We start from the raw sequence: 24,773 nt of genomic DNA on the forward strand, positions 1-24,773 counted from the left end.
AAGAAATGGAATTCCTTTGCTAAGGAAACAGAATTTCAATGAAATCTGATGACTCAGGTTATCTCTGCTGTCTGGGTGGGATCTGTTGTTGAGATCTGCATTGGCCATTTAAAGTGCAATCTGTCGACCAGAGTTTGACTGTTGAATCGATTTGCTTTTTTGTTAATGATGATTGTTGGCATCTAACTTAAGTGTGTGTATATGGTTTAGAATCATTATGTTATATCTATTTAGTCATTATTGCTTAAATTGCATTGCTCAAGTTTCTAAATTAACTATTATAATTTTGATATTTTAGCTCATCCCTGAAATTCTTTTGCTTATTTTCTTACCCATGCTTCTTTCATGCATTCTACTCTTTAACGGATTATGGTCCATCAAGCCAGATCATAACAAGGATCCAGCTTGAGTAAAATTCTCATAAATTGGTCGGGTGATGGGCTCATCCGGAATTGTAACATGAACGACTGGTATGGATAAACTAAATGTGCGTTCAGGTTTCTAAAACCTCTTCACTGAGGTGCCACGTATAAAATGACTGTACAAGAGCTCGTTGTGGGTAATTTATGCACATGGAGCGAAAATCTGCCAAATAACGAAAATCTGAGTCAGGTTAAATGAATGAAACTGTAACTAATGGAATGCCACAGGAATACGTATTGGGGTCTCAGCTATTTAAAATTTATATTTATGACTTGGATAAAGGGACCAACTATTTGATAGTCACTTTTGCTGATGATATCAAGGTAGATGGGAAAGCAAGTTGTGAAGAAGACCCAAAGACTCTGCAAAGTGATATAGATAGGTTAAACAAGGGGGTTAAAAAATTTCAGATGAAGATAATTTGGGAAAGTGTGAGGTTGTCTACTTTGGTAGAAAGAAAAGCAAAATACTATTTAAAATCAAGAGAGACTGCTGATGTTACAATACAGAAGTATCTTGGTGGCTTGTACATGAAGCACAAACAGTTAACTTGCAAGTACAGTAAGTACATAGGAATGCAAATGGAATGTTGACCTTTATTGCAAAGATGAAGAAGTTTAGAAATACAGAACCCTTGCTACAACTATATGGGGCATTGATGGGACCATCCTTAGAGACCTGCTGATCACTTAAGAAGGGAATGTTATTGATTTGGAGATAGTTCAGAAAAAGTTCACTAGATTGATTCCAGGGAAGAAACATTGTGAGGGATAACTGAGTAGGTTGGGCCTATGCTCATTTAGCTTACAAGAATAATTGATGTTCTTATTGAAACCTGTAAGATTCTCATTGGGCTTGACAGGGAAGATGCTCAGTGGATGTCAACCTGAATAACATATTCTGGATGTAGGGGCCTTGGTTTCGAATAAAAGGCTGCCCATTTAAGACTGATAGTGTGGAATTTGTTACCTCTCAGGGTCATGGATTGTTATAATTGTCTTCCACAGAGAACTGTGGAGGCTGAGACATTGAATATATTCATGTGAGAGAGACAGACAGACAGACAGATTTTTAAATATGTGCAAGTCAAATGTTATGGGGAACTGGTGGGAGAGTGATGTTACGGTCAATATCAGATCATTCATAACCTGAATGAATGGTGGAGCAGGCTTGGGTGTCCAAATGACCTATTCACGCTCTTATTTCTTATGTCCAACTGTAATGTATTTAGAAACTGGGTTTCTAAAACTTGAAACAAGGCTTGACACAAAGGATGGCCTTTTGCTTATCAGTGATAGACAAGAAGATTGCTGCTGCTGTTTCAGTATCTCAAACTACATATAGTAACTTTTTCTTAAAATATTGTCGCCTAACAGAGTCTTTAGCTAGGCCACGAAGGACCGTATTCACACGTGCTGTGGAGGCTTGTGATCTACACTGGCAGGATAGTCACCTTCAGCGTATTATCAGCAGCGATTTTTATGCGTCACCCTCTTACCAGAGAGAGAGTGAGAGTCTCCTTTTCAACACCCATGGGCAGCCTCTGTGGTTAGGTAAAGTGTAAGATTTACTTTACATTTTAAGTATTTTCCTTTCCCTACCTACTCCACTTCTCTCATAAATAGCTTAACGCTCATTCCTCTCAAAACTATTGTAATCCATGTAGAACATGTTCCCACTGCCTGTGCCAGGGTGGACGCCCTACGTTCCCATGGATATCCTAAAGAAGCTCTTCGATTAGCAGTGGCAATCATCAACACACTCCGTCTACAACAGCAACGACAGCTAGAAATATATAAACATCAAAAGAAAGGTGAGTCCTGTGAAAGGAGTCACTTAGCAGCTGCTCGTAGGACCGATTTCTACATAACTTGCTATATCCGCGGCAAGAAAGCAGAAAAGCTGTGAATACTGGGACTCTCAACTAAAAACAGAAAATGCTGGAAACTCACAGCCCCAACCAGCAGCTGTGCAGAAAACACATGAGCCAAATGTTTGAGTGTGGAGTCATTTTTAGATGAGTGATCACATTTAAATTTTTAACTCCTCTTTATTCTTCACGTTGGCTGACCTTTTAAGAGTTTCCACAATTTTCTGTTCTATATTGGAATTTTGGAGTTGAGAGGGGAAAAATAAAGTGTAATCCACCAGCCTGTAGATTTGCTAACATTGTGATACCAATAAGTCTGGAAAGTTCCCTTCATGCATTGTTGTCTAATCAATCAATCTTTGGGTTCAAAAATTTTAAAATTTGCAAATATATCACTATTTTATCTACTTTTTAAATGTGTACTTTACATTGTGTAACCTGGAAGCTTCTTTTCCACAAAAATGGTACCTTGTTATAAACGGGCTTGTTGATGTTGAGTGATAGGGATAGAAGTATTGCAGTATTCTTCTCTCCAACATTAGCCCCATCTAGATGAATGTTTTTAATACTGTTAATTAGTCTGTTCTCCTGCATAGCCAATCTTCACAAAGCCAAACCTTCTTGAGCCCATTTAATCCATCTGGTTCACTAATGTCCTTCAGGGTTGGAAACTACCATCCTTACCTGGTCTGGCCTGCATGTGACTCCAGACCCACAGCAATGTGGTTGACTCTTAACTGCTGTCTGGGCAATTAGGGATGGGCAATAAATGCTGACCCAGCCAGCAATGCCCTCATCCTGTGAAAGATTAAAAAACAATTGATTTACAAATGCCTATCAATCAAATTAACAAGTGACCCAGCTTCAGCTATCATTTACAGAAAGGTGTTTGAAAGTTTGTCCGCCATTGTGTGTTATTGATATTTCTTGAGTTTACTGCTTAAGGATCTGATGCTAATTTTTAGACTCTGCCACCCTTGTCCTAGATTCCTCAACTAGTGGGAATAGCTTTGTTGTATCATCTCCTCATAAAATCTTGAAAACTTTGTTGAAATCACCCCTTGACCTTATAAATTCTAGAGAAAACAATGCTAGTTTATGTAATTGCTCCTCATAATTTTGGAGACCACATATTTTAGTAAATCCATGCTACCTTGCCTCAAAGGGCAATATATTCATCCTAAGGTGTAGTGGTCAGAACTCAAGACAGTATTCCGCATGTGGTATAACCAGGATTTTGTACAATTCCAGATGACGTCTGATCTCCTGTATTCTAGTACTCTACATATAAAGGCCAGCATTCTATTAGTCCTATTTTTCAGTATCTGTGCATCACATTTTAATCCACCTACATAAACCACCAATTTCTTTAGACACCCACTTCTTCTGGTTTTTCACAAGTTATCAGAAAGTATTCTGATCTACCATTTTTATGTATACAATTGATTACCTCACACACACTTACATTGAAATCTATTAGCTGCAATTTTGGTTATTTATTTAATCTATTAATATCCCTTTGTAATTTTACAGTTCCATGTACAATGTTTACAATCCCAACCATCTTTGTCGTCCACAAACTTGAATATGTCACTTTTTACCCCATCATCTAACTTGTTAATAAATATAGCAAAATGCTGATCTTCTAACACAGATGCCTATTGGTCACCACTGATCACATGATGGTGGTTAGAGTACCAGCCCATTGTCCTTGTAACTGTCAATCCCATAATCAATAAATTTTCCCTCAATTCCAGTACCTTCAACCTCATCAAATAATTCAGTCAACTTTACCAGGCATTACCTACCCTTTACAAATCCTTGCTGACTCTTTTGATCAGCTCAAATTTTTTAAAGTGCTCAGTCGCTACAATTTTATTTATAGACTCCAGTAATTACCTGACAAATGTTAGACTAATAAGCATATAATTCTGTAGTTTCCTTTTCTCAACTGCTTTTAAATAGCAGTAAAAAATATACAATTTGCAAGCTAAAGGAATGGTTCCTGAATCAAAAGAAAATTATAGTTGGGGTATCAGTTTACTACAATGTTCACACGTTCCTTTAAAACCGTGTGGTGAAAACTGTCTGATCCTGGGAATTTGTCACTCTTTACTGCCATTGCTTTTCTTCTTCATTACTGTTATTTTGTTATGTTAAGTTTGGCAAGTTCCCTTAAGTGATCTATATTAGTTTCCTTGGACTGTCCAATATGTCATCCTCTTCCTCTATTATAAATGCTGATGCATAATAATCCCTTAACATGTTTACCACTTACTTATTTATAGAACACCATTGTTATGTTTTAAGAGGTCCACGTTGCTTTTAACCACTGTTTTTCATATTATAATTGTATATGTTTTGTGTTGATTTTGACCTCCACTGTAAGTTTCTTTTCATTGTCCTTTTTTTGTACCTCTTGTTATCTGTTTTGACATCCTTTCCTCTTTGTTTCTTTCCATACAGTAGGATATCTGTTTTTATGCATTTTAGTATGTTTTTCCCTTTTAGTTTGATGTTGTCCTTACCTCTAATTGTCTAAGGATTGTTTTTTTGCCAAATAGAGCTCTTGCCCTTGTGATATAACCTGTTTCTATGTCACATTACATTCTGTTTCATCACTACTATTCTTGTCATTTTACCAATTGACAGATTCTCTCACTTTACTGTGGATGGTCTATCTCATCCTGCTAATCCCGGCCTTAACTTACTCTAAATGTTAGTAGCTGCTTCATGTTTCTCCCCTTTAAACACAACTTTGAACTCATCATGTTATGATTGTTAATAAGTACCAATTAAATCTGTCTCAATTATTATCAAATTATTAAATTGAATATGGTCTGTCTTTTGTTTTAAGCCATAATGTTGCAGGAAGCCATCCTGAACATGTGCACAGAATTTAGGAATCATTGTTTCTGGTTTACAACCACGGGTGTAGTGACACAATCCCACCATTTGATACAGTTTCATAAATTGCATATCCCATAATCATACCTACATTGCTATGTACTTAATGGGAAACTCTTTTTGTCTTTCATTCCATGGGCAAATCTTTGGAAATGCACTAGTGTGCAATACTTTCAATCAGACTTTTTAAGGGATGGATGGTTTGCAGCTTCTTAAAATTTGAATTTTTCAACTGTGACAAAAGTTATATTTTAAATTCACAGTATAACTTGAATCTCTTTCAAGAAGTGGCATCAAGAGTTTATTGCAGAAAAACCAAACACCTACCAACAGGTGTCTTATTCTTTTTAAAATTAATTCAAATAGGTTTGACAATCTCCTAACCTAGTTTGTTTCTATTCTTCATCACCTGAATAAATGTAATAGCCAAGTTTGTCTTGTCTAGTTGTTGTATCATGTATGACCAATAGATCAAATTCAGGCAGAAATACACAGCTAGTTAGCTTGGATTCCAAATATGCTTGGGTTTGCTAAATTTTTAAGATTTCACTTTGAAGGGAGGAAAGGCTTAAGAACAACAATTAAATCAGAATTAGATAAAATCAGAAAAAAAATCCAAAAAAAAAGCACAATGAATATGACAGCAATGCATGGAGAATAATTATATAGTCTGTAATGTACAATGGGAGTGAACTTATTTTCCAAAGCAAATTCCCAGCAATAGCTTTTATTTATAAACTGCTGACAAGAGAATCATCATAAGAGGTTACTGTTACTGGGTATTCTCAACTGTGAACAGAGACTAAATATGGGGCAAATCAGGAGGAAATTGGCCTCTCGTAACTAGAGTACTTAGGTAGTCTTTTTTTTTTGTTCGATATTTTCCACTCATTTTGTACCTAGTGGTCTGCAAAGGCACTTCAAAGTGCAAAACATGACTGAACACCAATGTCCAATAAAGAATACAAGGTCAATGGTTTTTTTAAATGCTTGGAAACACTTAACTCTTCTTCATTAGAACTGTTCACAAGTTGGAGCTCCATGAATTTGAAGTAACTGATCATTCTTAAAGAGCCCCGATTAGGAATGCTTTGGAAATAAGGCAGTAAATCAGATATGTGAAGAGGAATTGAGGTGTGTTCCAAATGATTTTTCCTCATGATCATAGAAAGGATTTGATTACAGTAGATGACTGCTGTCTTTTCCATTCACTTCTGTTGAAGTGAAGGTACTAGTAGATATTAAACTTCAAGGAAAAAAATTAAAGGGGATAACAAAGTCTGTTAGAAATAAAGAAATGTACTGTGCATACAAAGAAACATTGAATTGAATTGAATACATTGAATTTAGTTAAAAAAATCTCTGATTTATCAGTGAATATGAAGATTTTTTAAAATCTGTGGAACAGATGCATTATGTACTCTTCTGATTTTGATTGCATTATTTCTTTTCAGAATTATTACACAGAGGGGTAACTACAATTACAAATTTGGAAGGGTGGGTGGGTCATCCTTTGGACCCAATTGGGTGTCTGTTCATCACACTAACTGAAGCTTGCCGATTAGAGGATGAGAGTTGTATGGATACAGCAGGTAAGAGAAGGTCCTCTGTTTATTATTTGTACCAATTAAGTTGTAAGTGTTACCACTAGATGGGGTAGCAATGTGAAAACTGTTATTCTTTCCCATTGGTGGACACGAGGATGGGTTACTGAGACCAGTCCTATGATTCTGATATTGGGTGCCTTAGTTTCCTTGATTCAAGTGTACTATACTCAAATTAAGTTTTCCCAAATATATCTTTAGTCACAGTGAATCCCTCCCATCTGAACCTAAGAATATAATGTGGAAAGGGGAAGCTGAGCCAAACAGGCAAGTTTAGAATGGAACTGTTTTTAATTATTGAAATAACTCCATTATAGTGTGGTTTTGGTTTTTGCTGCACTACTAAGAATTGATAGTTAAGGGTTAGTTTAATGTGCGGGGTTCCAAACCACTGGGTTTCGTGCTAAAATCCATGGACGTGCTTTTTTAAAGTAATGTAAAGGAGAAATGTGATTGTTAAACAAACATGGAACTGAGAAGTGGTACATTTTAGTGAGTCTGCTGCTGGTAATGAAAAATAAGGGTTGTAGCTATGTATGATATCTGAGCTGCAAAATTATATAAAAATCTGCACATTTCAATATACAAATGAGCAGGTCACAGCAATGTTAGTTGTTTAAAAATGCTTTACATTTATGCTGAATGTAATGTTTAATTGCAAAAGTTCATAGAAATTTCATTTGATTGAGATAAAATTACTTTATAATCCTGGATTCTGATGTGAGGAAAATCTTCCACATGACTTTGAGCGGTGTGTTGGTGGAGAGGGGGGCACTGCCCATTAATATTTATAGTATTGTTGAAAAGAAGTCACATTTTGTTGGAGCTCTTAATCTTGTGCTTATCAGGATAATTTACAAGAAATTCCAATGGAAAAGGAAAACACCATTTTATACTGTAGAATAGAGTGCCGATTGGTTGGTAAGTGGACACTGATTGGTAGAGGCATTGCTGTGAAGCATGCACCAGTTAAATGATGACTTGTGCATTCCCCATGGCAAGCCCCCAGAACTCAGAGTCTACTTGCCATTGCCAATCAATCCGCACTCTTCTCAAATACATTATAAATGTTTTTTACCCTTTACATATGAATGCTTGGAAATTATACTGACCCGTAAACGATGAAAAGCTTTGACAAAATGTGTCTTTCACAGAAATACTACCAAACAACCATTAATATTGTATTAAATCACAAGAACATGCATGAGAATGATGGAAACTGCAAGTTTATAAGGTAATGGTGTTTATTCTCAAGTGTTTAGTGAACAGACCAAACCAAAAAAACCAGGGTTTTTAATGTGTTCCCGAATTCATTTATGAAACAGATATTGACGTTTGTCCATTATTTCTTTAGACTAATATCTTTTTTGTTCCCATTAGATTCTAGCAACGATCTGAAGCCTGCTACCTACCAACATGTGGCTGTGTCTGGCTGCCTTGATAGCAGTGAATCCTACCTTACGCTGGCCATGGAGGTGGCACTGATGGGGATGGGTCAGCAAAGAGTAATGCCTGAGGGCCTCTATGCACAAGACAAGGTCTGCCGCAATGAGGAGCAAATAATCTTCAAACTACAGGAACTTGAATTAGATGAAATGCTTGTACAAGTCCTACGCAAACAGTCTATTATCTTATTAGAAGGTAAACTAATACCTCAATAGAAATCAAAACGTTTTAGAGAGGAATAAAGAAGAGGAGCATCCACAGTTTCTCTAGGAAGATAGATTAGGGTGGATAGTGTAGTGTTTTAGACCACAAGCCTTTCAGCTGTGGAAGTGATATTAGAATTCTGGCTAAAATCATCAAGTACAGTTTGACAATGATTCTTTCAAAGGTAAAGACGTTATGACACAAAGCTGCTTTCTTTGGAATCTGTACTTATTCATTTATTTCAAAGGCTTGATAAATTCTGTGATAAAGGCATGTTCTACAGACCAGAAGGCTAAGTTATTCCATACATTGTAATCACATTCAATATTTACATTGTTATTTAATGATAGTATTGGCCCTGAGTTGAACTTGATGGTGGCACTGAGAAAACATTCCATTTTGTTATTGTCAGAAAACCACATGTTCATAAACCTTCTGCAATATTAAATTGATGCAGGATATGCAGTCAGCCTCACCAATTGCACTTACTTCTGTTACAAAATTAAGTTAAGGAACAGATAACAAGAACATGAGGATCAGTGAAAATTTCTTCAGGAAGAAAACACTTATCTTTGTTAATCTCTGTCATGATTTTTTTTCTCATCATTGACCTGTCTCCAGAAGATCTGTGGAAACATTGAAGAAATGGCAGAAATCCCAGGATGGGCATGATGGGGCTAAAGGACCTCTTTCCATGCTTTAAAACTCCTATTACTCTATAAATTAGTGTTTCTCCAGGGTTTCCATGGATCTTCCAGCACAACGGGAGAATCCCCATCAATGTTCAATCCTTTGATCTTGGTTTATAATAAGTCTAATAGTCAAAAAATGTAGATGTTGCAAAGTGGGAAGCTGAGCTGTTGTGTTGTACAAAGAAAGATTGGTGTTCATTGATAATGTTCACAAAAATAGCCGTTCAATTCCAAAATAAACTATTAGCACAACATATGCAAAAATAAAATTGAAGCGCTATATGTAAAAATATCACGTTGCACGTAAAACTATCTATGCAAAAAATCATAAAGATATTCCTCCTTCAACTGAGCTGACAGCAATTCTGATCATTAACAGGAGGTCCTTTCAGCGGTCTGGGCGAAGTGATTCACCGGGAAAGCGTGCCGATGCATACTTTTGCCAAGTACCTTTTTTCAGCTTTACTGTCGCATGATACTGACCTTGCATACAAACTAGCTTTAAGAGCAATGAGGTTTGTAACTTAAATTAAATGTTCATTTCTGGTATTGAATGCGTTCAACTTCTGATCTGCTGTTTAGATTATTGGGTGTATACAAAACATATGAGTAGGTTCAACTAATCACTAATGTATATCTATCATACCACTAAAAACTACTAAAACTACAGGAACAAAAACAGAAGTTGCTGGAAATGCTCAGCAAGTCTGGCAGCATCTGTGAAGAAAAAAATCAGAGTTAACGTTTTGGGTTAAAAGTCAGAACTGAGGAAGGATCACCTGACCCGAAACATTAACTCTGATTTTTTCTTCACCAATACTGCCAGACCGGCTGAGCATTTCCAGCAACCTCTGTTTTCGTTCCTGATCTACAGCATCCACAGTTCTTTCAGTTTTTAAAACTACTGGACTCGTGCAGGTAACTAAAATAAGGCAGGGATAGGTGACAGCTGGTTTTTGTATGATTAAGATGGTCACCTACTGGCTTGATAAACAAGTGTTTCTGATCTAAAAGTAACAGGATCTTAATATTGTAACAACCTGCAAGAATGCAAACATGGCTCTAAAAGCAATAGGATGCCACTAGGGCATAAATCTGTACATGTTGCTTCCCAGACTGTGATAGGTCAAGACATTCATTGTGTGTGATTGGTTAAAGGTAGGGAAGGTTTCAAGCAGAGGCTATAAAGGAAAAGTGACTAAAATTAGAGTGTGACTCTTCCTTCAGACCCCTAAGTTAGCCACTGCTAATTTGCTAGGAACTGGTTAAACTCTGTTCAAAATTGGAAGCAATAAAAAGCCCCTGACATTGCTGTCTACATTGCATGGGAACCACCAGGCAGTACCCAAGCACCTGTTACATTGGATGTGTAACCTCTTTATTTATCCTGGGGATCCTCTGAGACTGTGGATCTGGGATTGCCTACAAAAGGTACAAGACAGGCATCTGAGGTGATATAGGAGAGACTGTTCCTGGTACTTCATTCCTATTGTTATGGAAGTACACCTATTTTGTATGATATTAGGAGAATCCACTGTTAGGCTTTGAACCTTGTTTCTCTTAGCCATTCTTTGTCACACCTGTTCTCAATTTTGTGTCAGGCTGGTGAGAATTTGCATAAAAGCAAAGTCGGTGTACTATTAATAAACTATACCTTTTCTCTTCCTGAAATATCTTTAATGGGGAGAAGGACTACTTCACTTGAATGACAGCTAGTTGTACTGGCTAAACCCAGGATATATAGCAGACGAGGATCAAGCTTGAAAGGGTACCATTTTCATGCCTAATTTTCCTCACCGGAAATCTGGTTTTACATCAGGAAACCACGGTCAATGCAGGGCAAATGTATGCTATATGTTCCTTTTCTCCCCACCTGTCTCACCTCACACTTTCACTCTCTGTAGAACAAACGCATTTATGTCTTTCATTATCATATATTTTTGTTCTCTGTGTCTTCAGACTTTCACAAATACAATGGGGGAAAACATTGAATTTGCAGAACATTAAAGCCTGGATATACAATAGTTTAAACAGAACTACTCTATCTGACTATTATCTGAGAAAAGCAACAATATACGATTTGTACATTTAGGCTATGTAATACCCTAGAGAATCAATGATATCTATATCCTATCACCTGTAACATATCACAGTTGTCCTTATTTATTTTAGGTTACCTGTTCTGGAATCGACATCACATGCTGGCGATGTTTCTCATCCTCACCACATTGTTTCAGTTGTACCTAGTCGATATCCACGGTGGTTTACCCTAGGACACCTTGAGTCTCAACAATGTGAGCTGGCCTCCACAATGTTAACAGCTGCCAAAGGTAGTCTTAGCAGAAACAAAAATGAACTTTCATTGTCCATGTGTCTTACTGAATGGACTGTACTGTAACATGATGAGGTAAAGGTATGCAGCCATATTCCTAGCTCGGAATGTTTCTGTCTTGGTGGAGAAGGCACCAAGCGAAAGAAAGAGACTTGCTGATTTGTTGTGCCCCACATCAGAGAGATTAATTGTAGACAATGATTGGACAGGAGGAAGTCAACTGTGAACATTTATTTTGAGAATGTTATATAGTTCTGGGAGAGAAAGGTACCTTTTTTTGGGAGTGGAGAATGTGTCATTGAAACAAAAGCTAATGTCATGGGATTGGGTTTAAGTTGAGCTGATAAAAACGTTAGGTACAAAATGCTGCTCAGTTTTAGATTGGAGCAATGGATATTTTTGGATTAAGTGGGGAGGTCAAAACTCTTGAAATTTGTGAATCTCATGGTAGTAACCATGAAGCATATTTATTTTTACAAGTAAGCGGCATAATAAACATTAACAATTCCATAGGGAAAATAGTATATTTGGGGAAGTGATTTTATTTTCAATTGTGCACAATTTACAGTAGTGTGATGCCCCAGTGTGTTACATGGGGCCGTTTAATGGTAACGTAGTTAAAATTATTTTGTTATTGAAATTTCCAAAGTGACAGTTTTAATTTCTCTGTCTGGATCAGAGAAAATTTCTAGAACTCTTGAATTTATTTGCTTAACTGCATAACTGCTGATATGTGGGAATGCTGAAAATCAATTACTAGCAAAAGGACTTGAATGAGCCAGACGCCATGCAACAACTGGACTTTTTCTGCTTTGTCTCTTTCATGTGTTCATACTTGTCTAAATGGTGATGGTGTGCAGATTGAACCATTAACATTGCAAGTGGAATACAGGGCATGAACAATTTTGAATTCTTAAAACAATATCAAAGTTCTCCCAGTCAATAGATAAAGTGATCATCGAGGCTGTCATCAAAATTAAATGCATTTTGCATGGATGATGATAATAGACTATAATTTGTTGGCTAAACCAAATTAAAGCTGTATTGAACAGTCATTAAAATACAAGTTCAGCAGGAAGAGCATTTTAATTGTTTGTATTCAGTTGGTTTGTATTGCTGAACATAGTAAATCTTGCAAGCCAGTGTTTAATTACAAATATCATTAATACTCATGGTGTAAACTTAAATAGTCAAGAAAAATGTGAGCACTCTTTAAATTGGTTTTGTGAATACTGGTAATTATGGGATCAGGTTAGCTCAGTTGGCTGGATGGTTGGTTTGTGAAGCAGTGTGATGCCAACATTGTGTTCAATTCCCATCAATGGCTGAAGTTACCGCAAGACTTTCCTTCTTAACCCCTCCTCTTGCCTGAAATATGGTGGGCTTCAGTTTAAATCATCACCATCTCTCTCTAATGAGAGAGCAGCCCTATGGTCTGGTAAGACTATGGCGACTTGACTGGCAATTGAAAGGTCAAAAAGTCAACACCAGGCGAGTTACAGCACATATCGTTGAAATATTTTTCCAAAAGCTTCTTGGCAGGATATCATCATGCTATTTGTTCTCCTTTCTTTAAAGTTTCTCAGTGACCTCAGATTAATGGCATTTACCTAGTTACAGGCTGATGTGGAAGCTCCAAACTAATAAATCAACAGGATCCAAATTACTCCTTCTGATTATTCGCAGGAGATATGCTGCGGTTGCGAACTGTCCTGGAAGCTATTCGGAAGAACATTCACTCCTCCTCTCTCATATTCAAACTGGCCCAGGATGCATTTAAAATAGCAACACCAGCTGACATTCCACCAGATATTACACTTCTCAATGTGGCTTTGGAACTTGGGTTGCAGGTAAGAACAATACATTTATCACACTAAAGTAACCAAACCCAATCTAGGCCAGACTTTTGTGGGGAAGCACAGACAGCGCCACCTTCTGTTTACAAGAAAGTAAGGAGAAAAACATTCCAAGACATGTATCGACAAGTATTGGTAGAGACCTGAAAATGAAGGTGGATAAATCACTCAGACAGGATGGACTACACTCTCTGGAGGAGATAGTGGAGACTGTGGAGGCGTTGGTGGTGATCTTTCAGGATTCACTGGAGTCAGGGAGAGTCCCTGGGGACTGGAAAATAGCTAACGTGACACCCCTGTTTAAGAAGGGAGGAAGATCGAAGACGGGAAATTATGGGCCAGTTAGCCTGAACTCAATCATTTGTAAAATTTTAGAGTACACTGTTAAGAAGGAGTACTTGATTTTTGATTTGATTTATTATTGTCAAACATACAGAGATACAATGAAAGGTACTCTATTTTGTGCATACCAGGCAAATCATACTGTATAGAAGTACATCAGGGTAATAGATAGAGTGCAGAATAGTGTTACAGCTACATAGAAGGTGCAGAGAAAGATCAGCTGAAATATGCGAGAGGTCCATTCATCAGTCTGAAAAAATCAGGGAAGATGATGTTCTTAAATCTGGTGGAAAGTGTTTTGAAACTTTTGTACCTTCTGCCCAATGGGGAAGAGGATGGAAGGGAGTGTAACCAGGGTGGGAGGGGTCTTTGATTATGTTGACTGCTTTTGCAAGGCAGCAGGAAGTGTAGACGGAGTGAATGGATGGAAGGCTGGTTTTCATGATAGACTGGGTTGCATTCACAACTGTCTGTAATTTCTTGCAGTTTTGGGCAGAGCAGTTGCCATACCAAGCTATGATGCATCCAGATGGGATGTTTTCTATGGTACATCTATAAAATTGGTAAGAGTCATTGTAGACATGCCGAATTTCTTTAGTCTTCTGAGAAAGTAGGGGCATTGGTGTGCTTTCTTGACTCCAGCTTCGATGTGGATGGACCAGGACAGATTGTTGGTGATATTCACTCCAAGGAACTTGAAGCTCTTGACTACCTCCACCTCAGCACCATTGATCCAGACAGGCGTGTGTCCTCCACTCCGCTTCCTGAAGTTGATGACCAGCTCCTTCATTTTGCTGGCATTGAGAGAGAGATTGTTGTCTTTACACCATGCCACGAAGCTGTCTATCTCCTTCCTGTGACAACAAGGTGTAGAGCTGGATGAACACAGCAGGCCAAGCAGCATCAGAGGAGCAGGAAAGCTGATGTTTCGGGTCTAGACCCTTCTTCAGAAATGGGGGAGGGGAAGGGGATTCTGAAATAAATAGGGAGAAAGGGGGAGACGGATAGAAGATGGATAAAGGAGAAGATAGGTGGAGAGGAGACAAACAGGTCAACGAGGCGGGGTTGGAGCCAGTAAAGGTGAGTGTAGGTGGGAAATTAGGGAGGGGATAGGTCGGTCCAGGGAGGACAGACAGGTCAAGGAGGCGGGATGAGGCTAGTAGGTAGGAGATGGGGGTGGGGCTTGAGGTGGGAGGAGCGGATAGGTGGGAAGACAGGTTAGGGAGGCGGGTACGAGTTGGGCTGGTTTTGGGATGCGGATGGGGTAGGGGAGATTTTGAAGCTTGTGAAGTCCACATTGATACCGTTGGGCTGCAGGGTTCCCAAGCGAAATATGAGATGCTGTTCCTTCAACCTTCGGGTGGCATCGTTGTGACACTGCAGGAGGCCCAGGATGGACATGTCGTCCAAGGAGTGGGAGGGGGAGTTCGCAACTGGGAGGTGCAGTTGTTTGGTGCAAACCGAGCGTAGGTGTTCTGCAAAGCAGTCCCTAAGCCTCCGCTTGGTTTCCCCCATGTAGAGGAGGCCACATCTGGAACAGCGGATACAGTATACCACATTAGCAGATGTGCAGGTGAACATCTGTTTGATGTGGAAGGTCTTCTTAGGGCCTGGGATGGGGGTGAGGGGGGAGGTGTAGGGGCAGGTGTGGCACTTCCTGCAGTTGCAGGGAAAAAAGTGCCGGGGGTGGTGGGGAGTGTGGAGCGGACAAGGGAGCCACGGAGAGAGTGGTCCCTCCGCAAAGCAGATAAGTGTGGGGAGGGAAAAATGTCTTTGGTAGTGGGGTCGGATTGCAGATGGCGGAAGTGTAGGACGATGATGCGTTGGATCCGGAGGTTGGTGGGGTGGTAAGTGAGGACGAGGGGGATTCTGTTTTGGTTGTTATTGGGGGAAGGTGGTGTGAGGGACGAGTTGCAGGAAATGCAAGAGACACGGTCGAGGGCGTTTCCGACCACTGTGGAGGGGAAGTTGCGGTCCTTGAAAAACGAGGACATCTGGGATGTCCAGGAGTGGAACGTCTCATCTCTGGAGCAGATGCGGCAGAGGCGAAGGAATTGGGAATAGGGGATGGCCTTTTTGCAGGAAGGTGGGCGAGAGGAGGTGTACTTTAGGTAGCTGTAGAGGTCAGTAGGCTTGAAATGGATATCGGTTTCCAGGTGGTTGCCAGAGTTGGAAACAGAGAGGTCCAGGAAGGAGAGAGTGGTATCGGAGACGGTCCAGGTGAACTTAAGGTTGGGGTGGAAGGTGTTGGTGAAGTGGATGAACTGTTCGAGCTCCTCGTGGGAGCACGAGGCGGTGCCGATGACTGTATCGGTAAATGCAATGTTAGCATTCATTTCTGAAGGACTAAAATGTAAGAGCAGGGAGTACTGCTGAGGCTGTAAAAGGCTGTGTTCAGACTGCATTTGAAATATTGTGAGCAGTTTTGGGTCCCATACCAAAGGATGGATGTGCGGGACTTGGGTCCAGAGGAGGTTCACAGGAATGATTCTGGGAATGTAGGGCTTGTCTTATGAGGAGCGGTTGAGGACTCTGACTCTCTACTCGATGGAGTTTAGAAGGATGAGGGGAGATCTCGTTGAAACAGCATACCGAAAAGCCTGGATAAAGTGGACGTGGAGAAGATGTTTCCACTAGTAGGAGAGATTAGAACCCAGGGTCACAGCCTAAGAGTGAAGGGACTACCTTTTAGAACTGCATTGAAGAGGAATTTCTTCATTCAGAGAGTGCTGAACCTGTGGAACCCATTGCTGCAGAAGGCAGTAAAGGCCGATTGAACAAGACCGAGATCAGCTCTTGATTAGTAAGAGAATTAAGGGTTATGGGGAGAAGGCAGGGGATTGGGGTTGAGAAACATATCAGCCATGATCGATTGGTGAAGTTAACTTCATGGGACAAATGGCCTAGTTGTGCTGCTATATCTTACGGTTTCATGGTCTACTTTATGAAAATTGATTGCTTTTTTTTGGTCTAGTAATCTGAAAGATCCGGGTGGAAAGCTTGATACAGAAGGGCACTTTTCTGTTGAAAAGAAAAGCTTTAGCTGAGCTGCAGTATGTATCACATTGCACCAAGAGCCCATTTAATGGCCTACATGGGTCAGTAAGAATGAGAGAGTCTTGATTTGAAGCATTGGACTTCTGACTGATTGGCATTTATCTGAATTGTGAAATGGAAAGTGACTTAGGCTGCAGAAGTGAAACTGATGAAACCAGTTTTCTCTTGCCAGAGATGAGGCATCAGGTGGTAAGCAATCCAGTAATTGTCTGAGAAAATCAGGAAGGTGGGGAGGTCATCAGTGGAGACACTGAATGTTTGAGCTATAACAGCAACATGTAATCTTTAAAAAAATAGAGTGCTGGAGAAACACAGCAGCTCTGGCAGCATCAGTTGATTAAAAAAAAGGATTAACTTTTTGAGTCCAGTGACCCTTCTCAGAATTGAATATAACTGGGAAAGGGTGGTATTAATACTGATAATGGGATGATGCAGTAAATAGTGCATGGAAACCGATTGCAGAAAGAGAGAAGAAGGAGAACAGGCAAACAAAGAAGTAGCTGATGATTATCAGAGAGAGAGAGAGAGAGGGAGATAAATATTGCACAGGGTGCTAATGAAAAATGTAAATACTTAAAAATGCATTATCTGTGCAGGGAACAGATATATCAAAGAAGGGAAGTGAGGAGTCAGAGATGGACCAAGTGAAGGTGACAGCAGGGAGCAAAATTGATAAATCTTCCAATTCCAGATGGGAGAGGGAAGCAGTGCCAATTATGCCATCAGTGTTCTGGAGAAAGAGTTGTGGGGAGAGACCAGTGTAGGACTGGAACAAGGAATGTTCCATGGAACCCACAAAGAAAACGGGTGTATTTGGAGCCCATTTGGGTACCCATGGCCAAACCTACTCTATTTCCCTGCGCTCTGCCGCCCATCATCAGCATAAATACCAATTTTTCCCAGTTACTGTCAGTTCTGATGAAAGGTTACTGGACTCAAAACAGTTATTCTGTTTTTCTGTCAACAGATGTTGCCAGACCTGCTGTGTTTTTCCTGCGCTCTGTTTTTATTTCACATTTCTAGCATCCAATTATTTGTATTTATATAATCTTTCAATTTTGTTGAGTTGGAATATGAGATGCATTCAAGGTGGTTCCAAAAGACTGCAGCCATTATGCGTAATTTGAAAAAAGGAGAAAATCATTAAGGGAACATAGTGGACCCAGTTGGCTGTACCTCAAAGTATGAAATATTTTGATAAAGGGTGATTCTCTGAATGATGAATTTGTTTGTTGTGATGTTCAACGTTGTCTTCTGAGGAAACGACATGTAGTGAAGATGTAGTACATCCTTCCAATGGGCAACATTTGATGTAACAACCCATTGCCACTTTGTTCTGCCATCAAAATAGCATTTTGGTAGATGTCCAGAAACAAGTGGGAAAATTACTCCCCCATCTGTCTGCTCTCCATCATCAGCAAAGTAAGGAGGATAGCATTACCAAGCAGCAGTTACTCAGCAGTAAGCTGACATTCAGCCTCATTTCCAATGGGGCCACTTGGCTCCTAATCTTAGCCTCCATTCAAACATGGACAAAAGAACTGAACTCAAGGTGACTTGAGAGATATTGCTGATAATGCCCTTGACATTAAAGCATCATTTGACTGACTGGCATCGAGGAAATGAGTAAAACTGAAGTCAGTGGAAATTAGGGAGAAGCTACCACTGATAGGAGTCATACTCAGCACAAACAAAATGGTTGTGGATTCAGGGTCAATCATCAGTACCAGGACATCAGCAGAAAAGTTATTTAGGGTCATGTACTAGACACAACTATATTCAGCTGCTTCATCAATTACCTTCCTTTCATTATAGGGTCAGAAATAGGGATGTTCACTGATTGCAAAATATTCAGCAACATGCATGGCTCTTCCAATACTGAAGCAGCCCGCATGAATGTGTACTGGACTACATTTTAGACTTGGGCTAAGTGGCAAGTATTATTTGTGCCACACAGTGCCAAGCAATAAGCATCTCCAACAAGAGACAATCTAATGATCATCATTTGACATTTGATGGCATTACCATCACTGAATACCTGACTAATCAACATCCTGGTGGTTATCATTACCAGGAATTGAATTGAACTCACTATATAAATTCTGTGGCTATAAAAGCAGGTCAGAAGCTAGGAATCCTGCAGCAATTAACTCAATTCCTGACTGCACTGCCTACTGAAGACCAGGCATGCTGCATTCAGTCGGACGACGCAGACCTTTACATGACTTCCAGGTATGACCCCCGCAAGGTCATTAAAGGTGCCAAGAGGCAGTGCTGGACCAAGTTCGAGACATCCACCCGCTGTGGTAAGGCCTACATGACATAATGGGACAGAAAATGAATCAGAACTAAATAGCGGGCAGAAACATGCCCCTCCCTGATACGCTCCATGCTTTTTATGCTCGGTTCGAGCAGAATGCCAGTGGCACGGTGACACCTGTACCGACAGCCCCGGATGCACCTGTTCCCTCTGTCGCCGCTGCAGACATCAGATCGGTCTTCCTGGGAGTCAACCCAAGGAAAGTGACTGGCCCAGATGGTGTCCAAGGCCATGCACTCAGATCCTGTGCGAACCAGCTGGCAGAAGTATTCGCTGACATCTTTGACCCTCCTTGCTACAATCTGAAGCACCCACCTGCCTCCCAATACCAAAGAAAACACATGCAACATCTGGTGGCTCTGACCTCCATAATCACAAATGCTTTGAGAGGCTGGTAATGGCCCCCCATCAGCTCTAGCCTACCAGCCTGCCTTGATCCCTTGCAATTTGCCTACCCGCGAAATAGGTCCACATTATCCTCCATTTCTGTAGCCATACACTCATTCGTGGAAAATCTGCATAATAAGGATGCCACGTCAGGCTCCTACTTATCAACTATGGTTCCACCTTCAACACTATAATACCAACCAAATTAATCTCCAAACTCCAAGACCGAGGTCTTGGCTCCACCCTCTGCAACTAGATCCTCAGCTTCCTGACCCACAGACTGCAATCAGTGAAGACAGACAATGGCACCTCCTCCATGATAATCCTCAATATTGGGGCTCCGAAGGATGTGTTCTCAGCCCCTTACAGTACCCACAACTGTGTAACCAAATTTCATATGAATGCCAACTTCAAGTTTGCTGATGACACCACCGTTGTGTGGCCAGATATCAAACAATGATGAGTCAGAATACAGGAAGGGCTAGAGTGCTTGGCGTCTTGGTGCAATGATGACAATCTCTCTTTCAGTGTCAGCAAAACAAAATAACTAATCATTGACTTCAAGAAGAAAGGAGGAGGACACACCACTATCTACATCTACAGAGCTGAGGTGGAGAGGTTTGAGACCATCAAGTCCCTTGGACTCACAATAACCAACAATCTGTCCAGAACCTCCCCCATAGATGTGACAGTCAAGAAGGCACAATGCCTCTTCTTCCTGAGGCGGCTTAGGAAATTTGGCATGTCCATAAGGATCCCCACCAACTCTTTATGAAAAATTAGCCTCAATGTATCCTTTCATATAATTAATTGTTTGATCATATATGATCCTGTAATTAACAAATCACATTCTGTAGCTCACCCAACAGTATTGGACAATTATTATCTCTTCTCCTCTTCTCAAAGATGGTGGATAATTAGAGCAAGTTGCGAGCAATGTTCTTCTCCCCTGATTTCTCCAGTGCTAGAAGATCCGAGGGAGGAGTTAAACTCCGTCCCTTCAGATGCCATACTAGAGAGTGTTGAAGATATGATGCATGTTTCTGCTTCTAATCTAATGCTGAGAACAATGCTTGGGATTGGAGTTGCTGGGAGAGGACCCAAATAGGAAAGATCTAATTCATCTGGTTTCCATGCAGGTGATGCGAATGACCTTGTCGACACTGAATTGGAGGCGCAGGGAAATGGTGCGATGGTTGGTGACCTGTGCTACAGAAGTTGGTATGCAACTGTAATCATTACAACAAATATTTTAAAATTTGCCTTAAAATGCTTTGTCAAATTATATTCACTATCTCAACTGGTACAGATTTCTAAAGTACAAGAAATTGCAGCACATTTAGCTAACCCTATTTGGTTTTTAATTGGATAAATTTTCTAATCAATTCATGATAATAAATTTTGGTTTGTTGCTGTATGTTCACAAGGAAAACATTCCCAGATGAAATTGCTTCACTGCCAAAGTACCTCATGTTCATAACTGCTTTGATACTGTGAATTCAGCTTTCTTATTTCAGTCAAGTTTCAGAAATTCCACTAAGCCAATGTCTCCCTTTGTCCATTATTAACCATTGTTGTAAGTACTCACTGTCTCAGTGATAGTAATATATAAGGGATGTGAAAAATAGAAAATTCATAAGAATATTATTATACATTTCAAAAAGGGCCAGTGAATTGTTAGGCCATCAATTGTTCTATGACACCAAAATGTTGCAAAATGATGAAGGGTCTAGGCCCGAAACGTCAGCCTTTCTGCTCCTCTGATGCTGCTTGGCCTGCTGTGTTCATCCAGCTCTGCACCTTGTTGTCTCGGATTCTCCAGCATCTGCAGTTCCCACTATCCCTATCCTATTATTCTGTTTATTAACCAGAAAGAAATTGGTACATTTAAAGAGGTATCTGTCATCATTGGCAGGCTATATGATTAAAACAGATTCCTAACAGCAAAACAAGTAGAACTCCCCTTTCCTTAAACTGCCAACTACAGAATTAAGTTTTGCAGCCGCAGCATTGTAATTCTTCCCAAATACGGGTCCATGATCTACTTACCAGAAAGCAAGAGAATGCAACAAAATGAACACCAGCACATAGTTGCTAACTAGCAGTTTTAAAACAAAACAGAACGTGAAGGGACAGAGAAAACTTTATACATAATTAATAAATATTAATAAAATTACTAAACAATTGGCTGTAATCAGCCAATATCTTTACATCTTTCAATTATAGTCATTCCATCCTTCTTTAATGTGTTTCTCTTGTTATTAAGGTCCAATAAGGTAGGAACTTGTAGGGTGGCTTCAGATTAACCTAGTTCAGGGAGTGGGGGGAGCGAAATCCTTGTTTATACATTCTGTAAAACCTCTCAATGAATGTGGAAAAGCTTACTTACATGTTGTCCTTCCATTTTCCCCCTCCACTTTCCTTGTAGGTGTGCGAGCTTTGGTCAGCATCTTGCAGAGCTGGTACACCCTCTTCACTCCAACTGAAGCAACTAGCATTGTGGCAGCCACAGTCACATCACACAACACCATTCTTCGACTCAACCTAGACTATACACAACGGGAGGAGTTGGCAAGCTGTGCACGGACCCTTGCTCTTCAGTGTGCCATGAAGGACCCCCAGAACTGTGCACTGTCTGCATTAACGCTGTGTGAAAAAGACCACATTGCCTTTGAGACAGCCTACCAAATTGTTATTGATGCAGCTTCTACGGGTATGACCTATTCCCAGTTGTTTACCATAGCTCGGTATATGGAGCACAGAGGGTACCCGTTGCGGGCCTTCAAACTTGCAAGCCTTGCCATGACACACCTCAATTTAGCCTACAACCAGGACACCCACCCTGCTATTAATGACGTTCTTTGGGCCTGTGCGTTGAGTCATTCCTTGGGAAAAAATGAACTGGCTGCCATTATCCCTCTGGTTGTTAAGAGCGTACAGTGTGCCACAGTGTTATCGGACATCTTGCGCAGGTGCACGATGACAGCCCCTGGACTGGCAGGCATCCCTGGGCGGCGAAACTCTGGGAAACTGATGTCGACTGACAAAGCCCCGCTGCGCCAGCTGCTGGATGCCACAATTGGTGCTTACATCAACACCACTCACTCTCGTTTAACACACATCAGCCCTCGCCATTACGGGGAGTTTATTGAATTTCTTAGCAAAGCCAGAGAGACGTTTCTGATGGCACAGGACGGACATATACAATTTGCGCAGTTCATAGATAATCTAAAACAGATTTATAAGGGAAAGAAAAAGCTAATGATGCTTGTCCGAGAACGCTTTGGCTGATGCACTATTTATAAACTTTTTTGGGTTTTTTTTGTTCAACTGTGATCTTGTCTCATAGGAGTGGTACTCAGTGTCTTGGCACAACCAATGGAGCCAGTTAGTATTTATTCAAGCATTAATCGATTTATACATCTTTCAATGATTTCAGTAGCCACAGAAATAATTGTTCTCGCACATAAAACTCAAGGATTATGGAAAACAATGTTATACAAAGTCTCTTACACTTTATTGGTGTACCCATTATACCAAATCCTGTTTCACAAGGAAAATACCTCTATCTCTCACTTCTTTCTCTCTCGGTCTTTCTGATTATTTCCAACTTGCTGTCTCCCATAGTCAGCTTTAATCTCCATATGTTGCCAGGTTTCAAAGCAAGAGAAAGAGTACACATTTTTTAAAATGTACAAGCAAAGCAACGCTAAACCTCTCGCACCACCAAAACAGTTTAGTGAGATGGCTTACTAACGTGACCACATGCCATGTGTTTTTGTGTGTGTGAAGGTACTTAAAGAAGAGACCATTCTCAGGGATGCTAAAACAAAAGTAGCAAAAGCATTTATTGAAAACTGTAAATATTATATTATATGTGTCAATTATTGAAAGAATTGTAAAGTATATTAATTTATAATTAATATTCTATGTCATTAATGGGATACTTGAAATTCACTGTGGGCTGGAAATGTTTTAACAGGAGGGAGACTGCAGAGCACATTTCTCAGGTTACCCCAACCCCCATGCATTGTGTGTTCGTATGCGAATGAGTGAAGGAGTTGGCATCACTATGCAGAGCTACTTGCATACTGTCCCCTGGGTCTGAAGTAGTTCCCACGGGTGAATTGGGGTTAATTTTTTTTTAATCAGTTTTATTTTTAAGTGTGGATAGATGAGTACAAATGGAAGGAAAAGATTGGTTTTGGTACTTTATGGAAGTACACACTGGTATTAATTAACCTGCCTCTTGTACCTCTATCGGGACAGTATTTTGTGGTTCGAACAATTATTTAAAAAAATAAATGTCATGGGTGTCTGAAGTGAATGAACTGGTAGCACTCAGCTTCCTTTGTTAAATCTTGACTGTGCAACCTATTGTCATTAAAAGAAGTCATATTTCTTAATAACACCTCTACCATGTTCTTAAACCACAGATTAAATAATTAATTAAAACATTATTTTAAAAAAAATGTGTTTCAACTTAAAAAGCTGTTTCCTTTCCAATGTCATTCATTCAAGATTTTTTTCTTCTCTTCTGATACGTTCCGGTGTCCAATATTTTAATTTTTACACAAGCTGCTTTCTGTGAACGGTTTTGGAAAAAAAAATGTAAATCTTGTTGGTCCGGTTGCATTGCAAAAAGAAAACTTCTTTTGAATGTCTTTGTGTTAACTGTACCAGTGTCCGTTTGTCATAGTTTTAGGGGAAAAAATGCGCTGATAGAGAACGTTGACTAGATGTACCTACTGTTGAGATATGAAAAAATGTGTTTAGTAAATGTTGCCTCTCTCTGCGCTACTGAAAGCTTAATTCAGTATTTGTTGCCACAAAAGTATCTACTTTCATCAACAGTTCACTTTTTGTGTAACCTCTTGATCGGATGTTTAAAAAAGACAAAAAAATACAAAATTTAATACTATTTATGTAATGCTACTATCATTTTATATAACTGTGTCAAAAATTTCAGTGCTTTTTTAATGAATAAAGTGTGGAACACATCTACAATTCTAACCTTTCTCAGTGTCTTTGTCTGGGTTTATTGAACTGTATAGTAACAGTTCAAATGTTTTCTTTCCCCTGCTCCTGAACCCAGCTGTTGTGCACATAAAGGTTGTCTTCAGTGGAGAAGAGTCAGCCAGCCTAGCATTGAACACTGAAATGTTAATACCGTTTTTGTCTGCACAGATGCTGCCTGACCTGCTGAGTAATTTTCAGCATTTCCCTTCATGGGAGAGGAACAGAGGGCATTGTGTCGGAGAAAGGGGCTCCAAATTAAGATGGAGATGAGAAGGAGTTTAGTCTCTGAGGGTTGTAAGTCTTTGGAACTCCTT

The 24,773-nt window shown here is 39.8% G+C and overlaps 1 protein-coding gene across 1 annotated transcript in view; it reads left to right on the top strand.

The window, feature by feature from the left end:
• Positions 1-24,458, top strand: part of zswim5 (zinc finger, SWIM-type containing 5) — a 233,888-nt gene extending 209,430 nt beyond the window's left edge. Inside the window, exons 6-14 of the mRNA XM_048602004.1 lie at positions 1,800-1,976; positions 2,090-2,236; positions 6,655-6,792; positions 8,185-8,445; positions 9,526-9,661; positions 11,319-11,476; positions 13,165-13,328; positions 20,580-20,661; positions 21,869-24,458. Of these exons, the coding sequence (XP_048457961.1) occupies positions 1,800-1,976; positions 2,090-2,236; positions 6,655-6,792; positions 8,185-8,445; positions 9,526-9,661; positions 11,319-11,476; positions 13,165-13,328; positions 20,580-20,661; positions 21,869-22,731 (2,126 nt within the window). The 3' untranslated portion in view covers positions 22,732-24,458. The remainder of the gene's footprint in view (positions 1-1,799; positions 1,977-2,089; positions 2,237-6,654; positions 6,793-8,184; positions 8,446-9,525; positions 9,662-11,318; positions 11,477-13,164; positions 13,329-20,579; positions 20,662-21,868) is intronic.
• Positions 24,459-24,773: the final 315 nt, after the last annotated feature.

Source organism: Rhincodon typus, chromosome 10 (genome assembly GCF_021869965.1).
Source record: "Rhincodon typus isolate 14 chromosome 10, sRhiTyp1.1, whole genome shotgun sequence".
Classification (NCBI taxonomy): Eukaryota; Metazoa; Chordata; class Chondrichthyes; order Orectolobiformes; family Rhincodontidae; genus Rhincodon; species Rhincodon typus.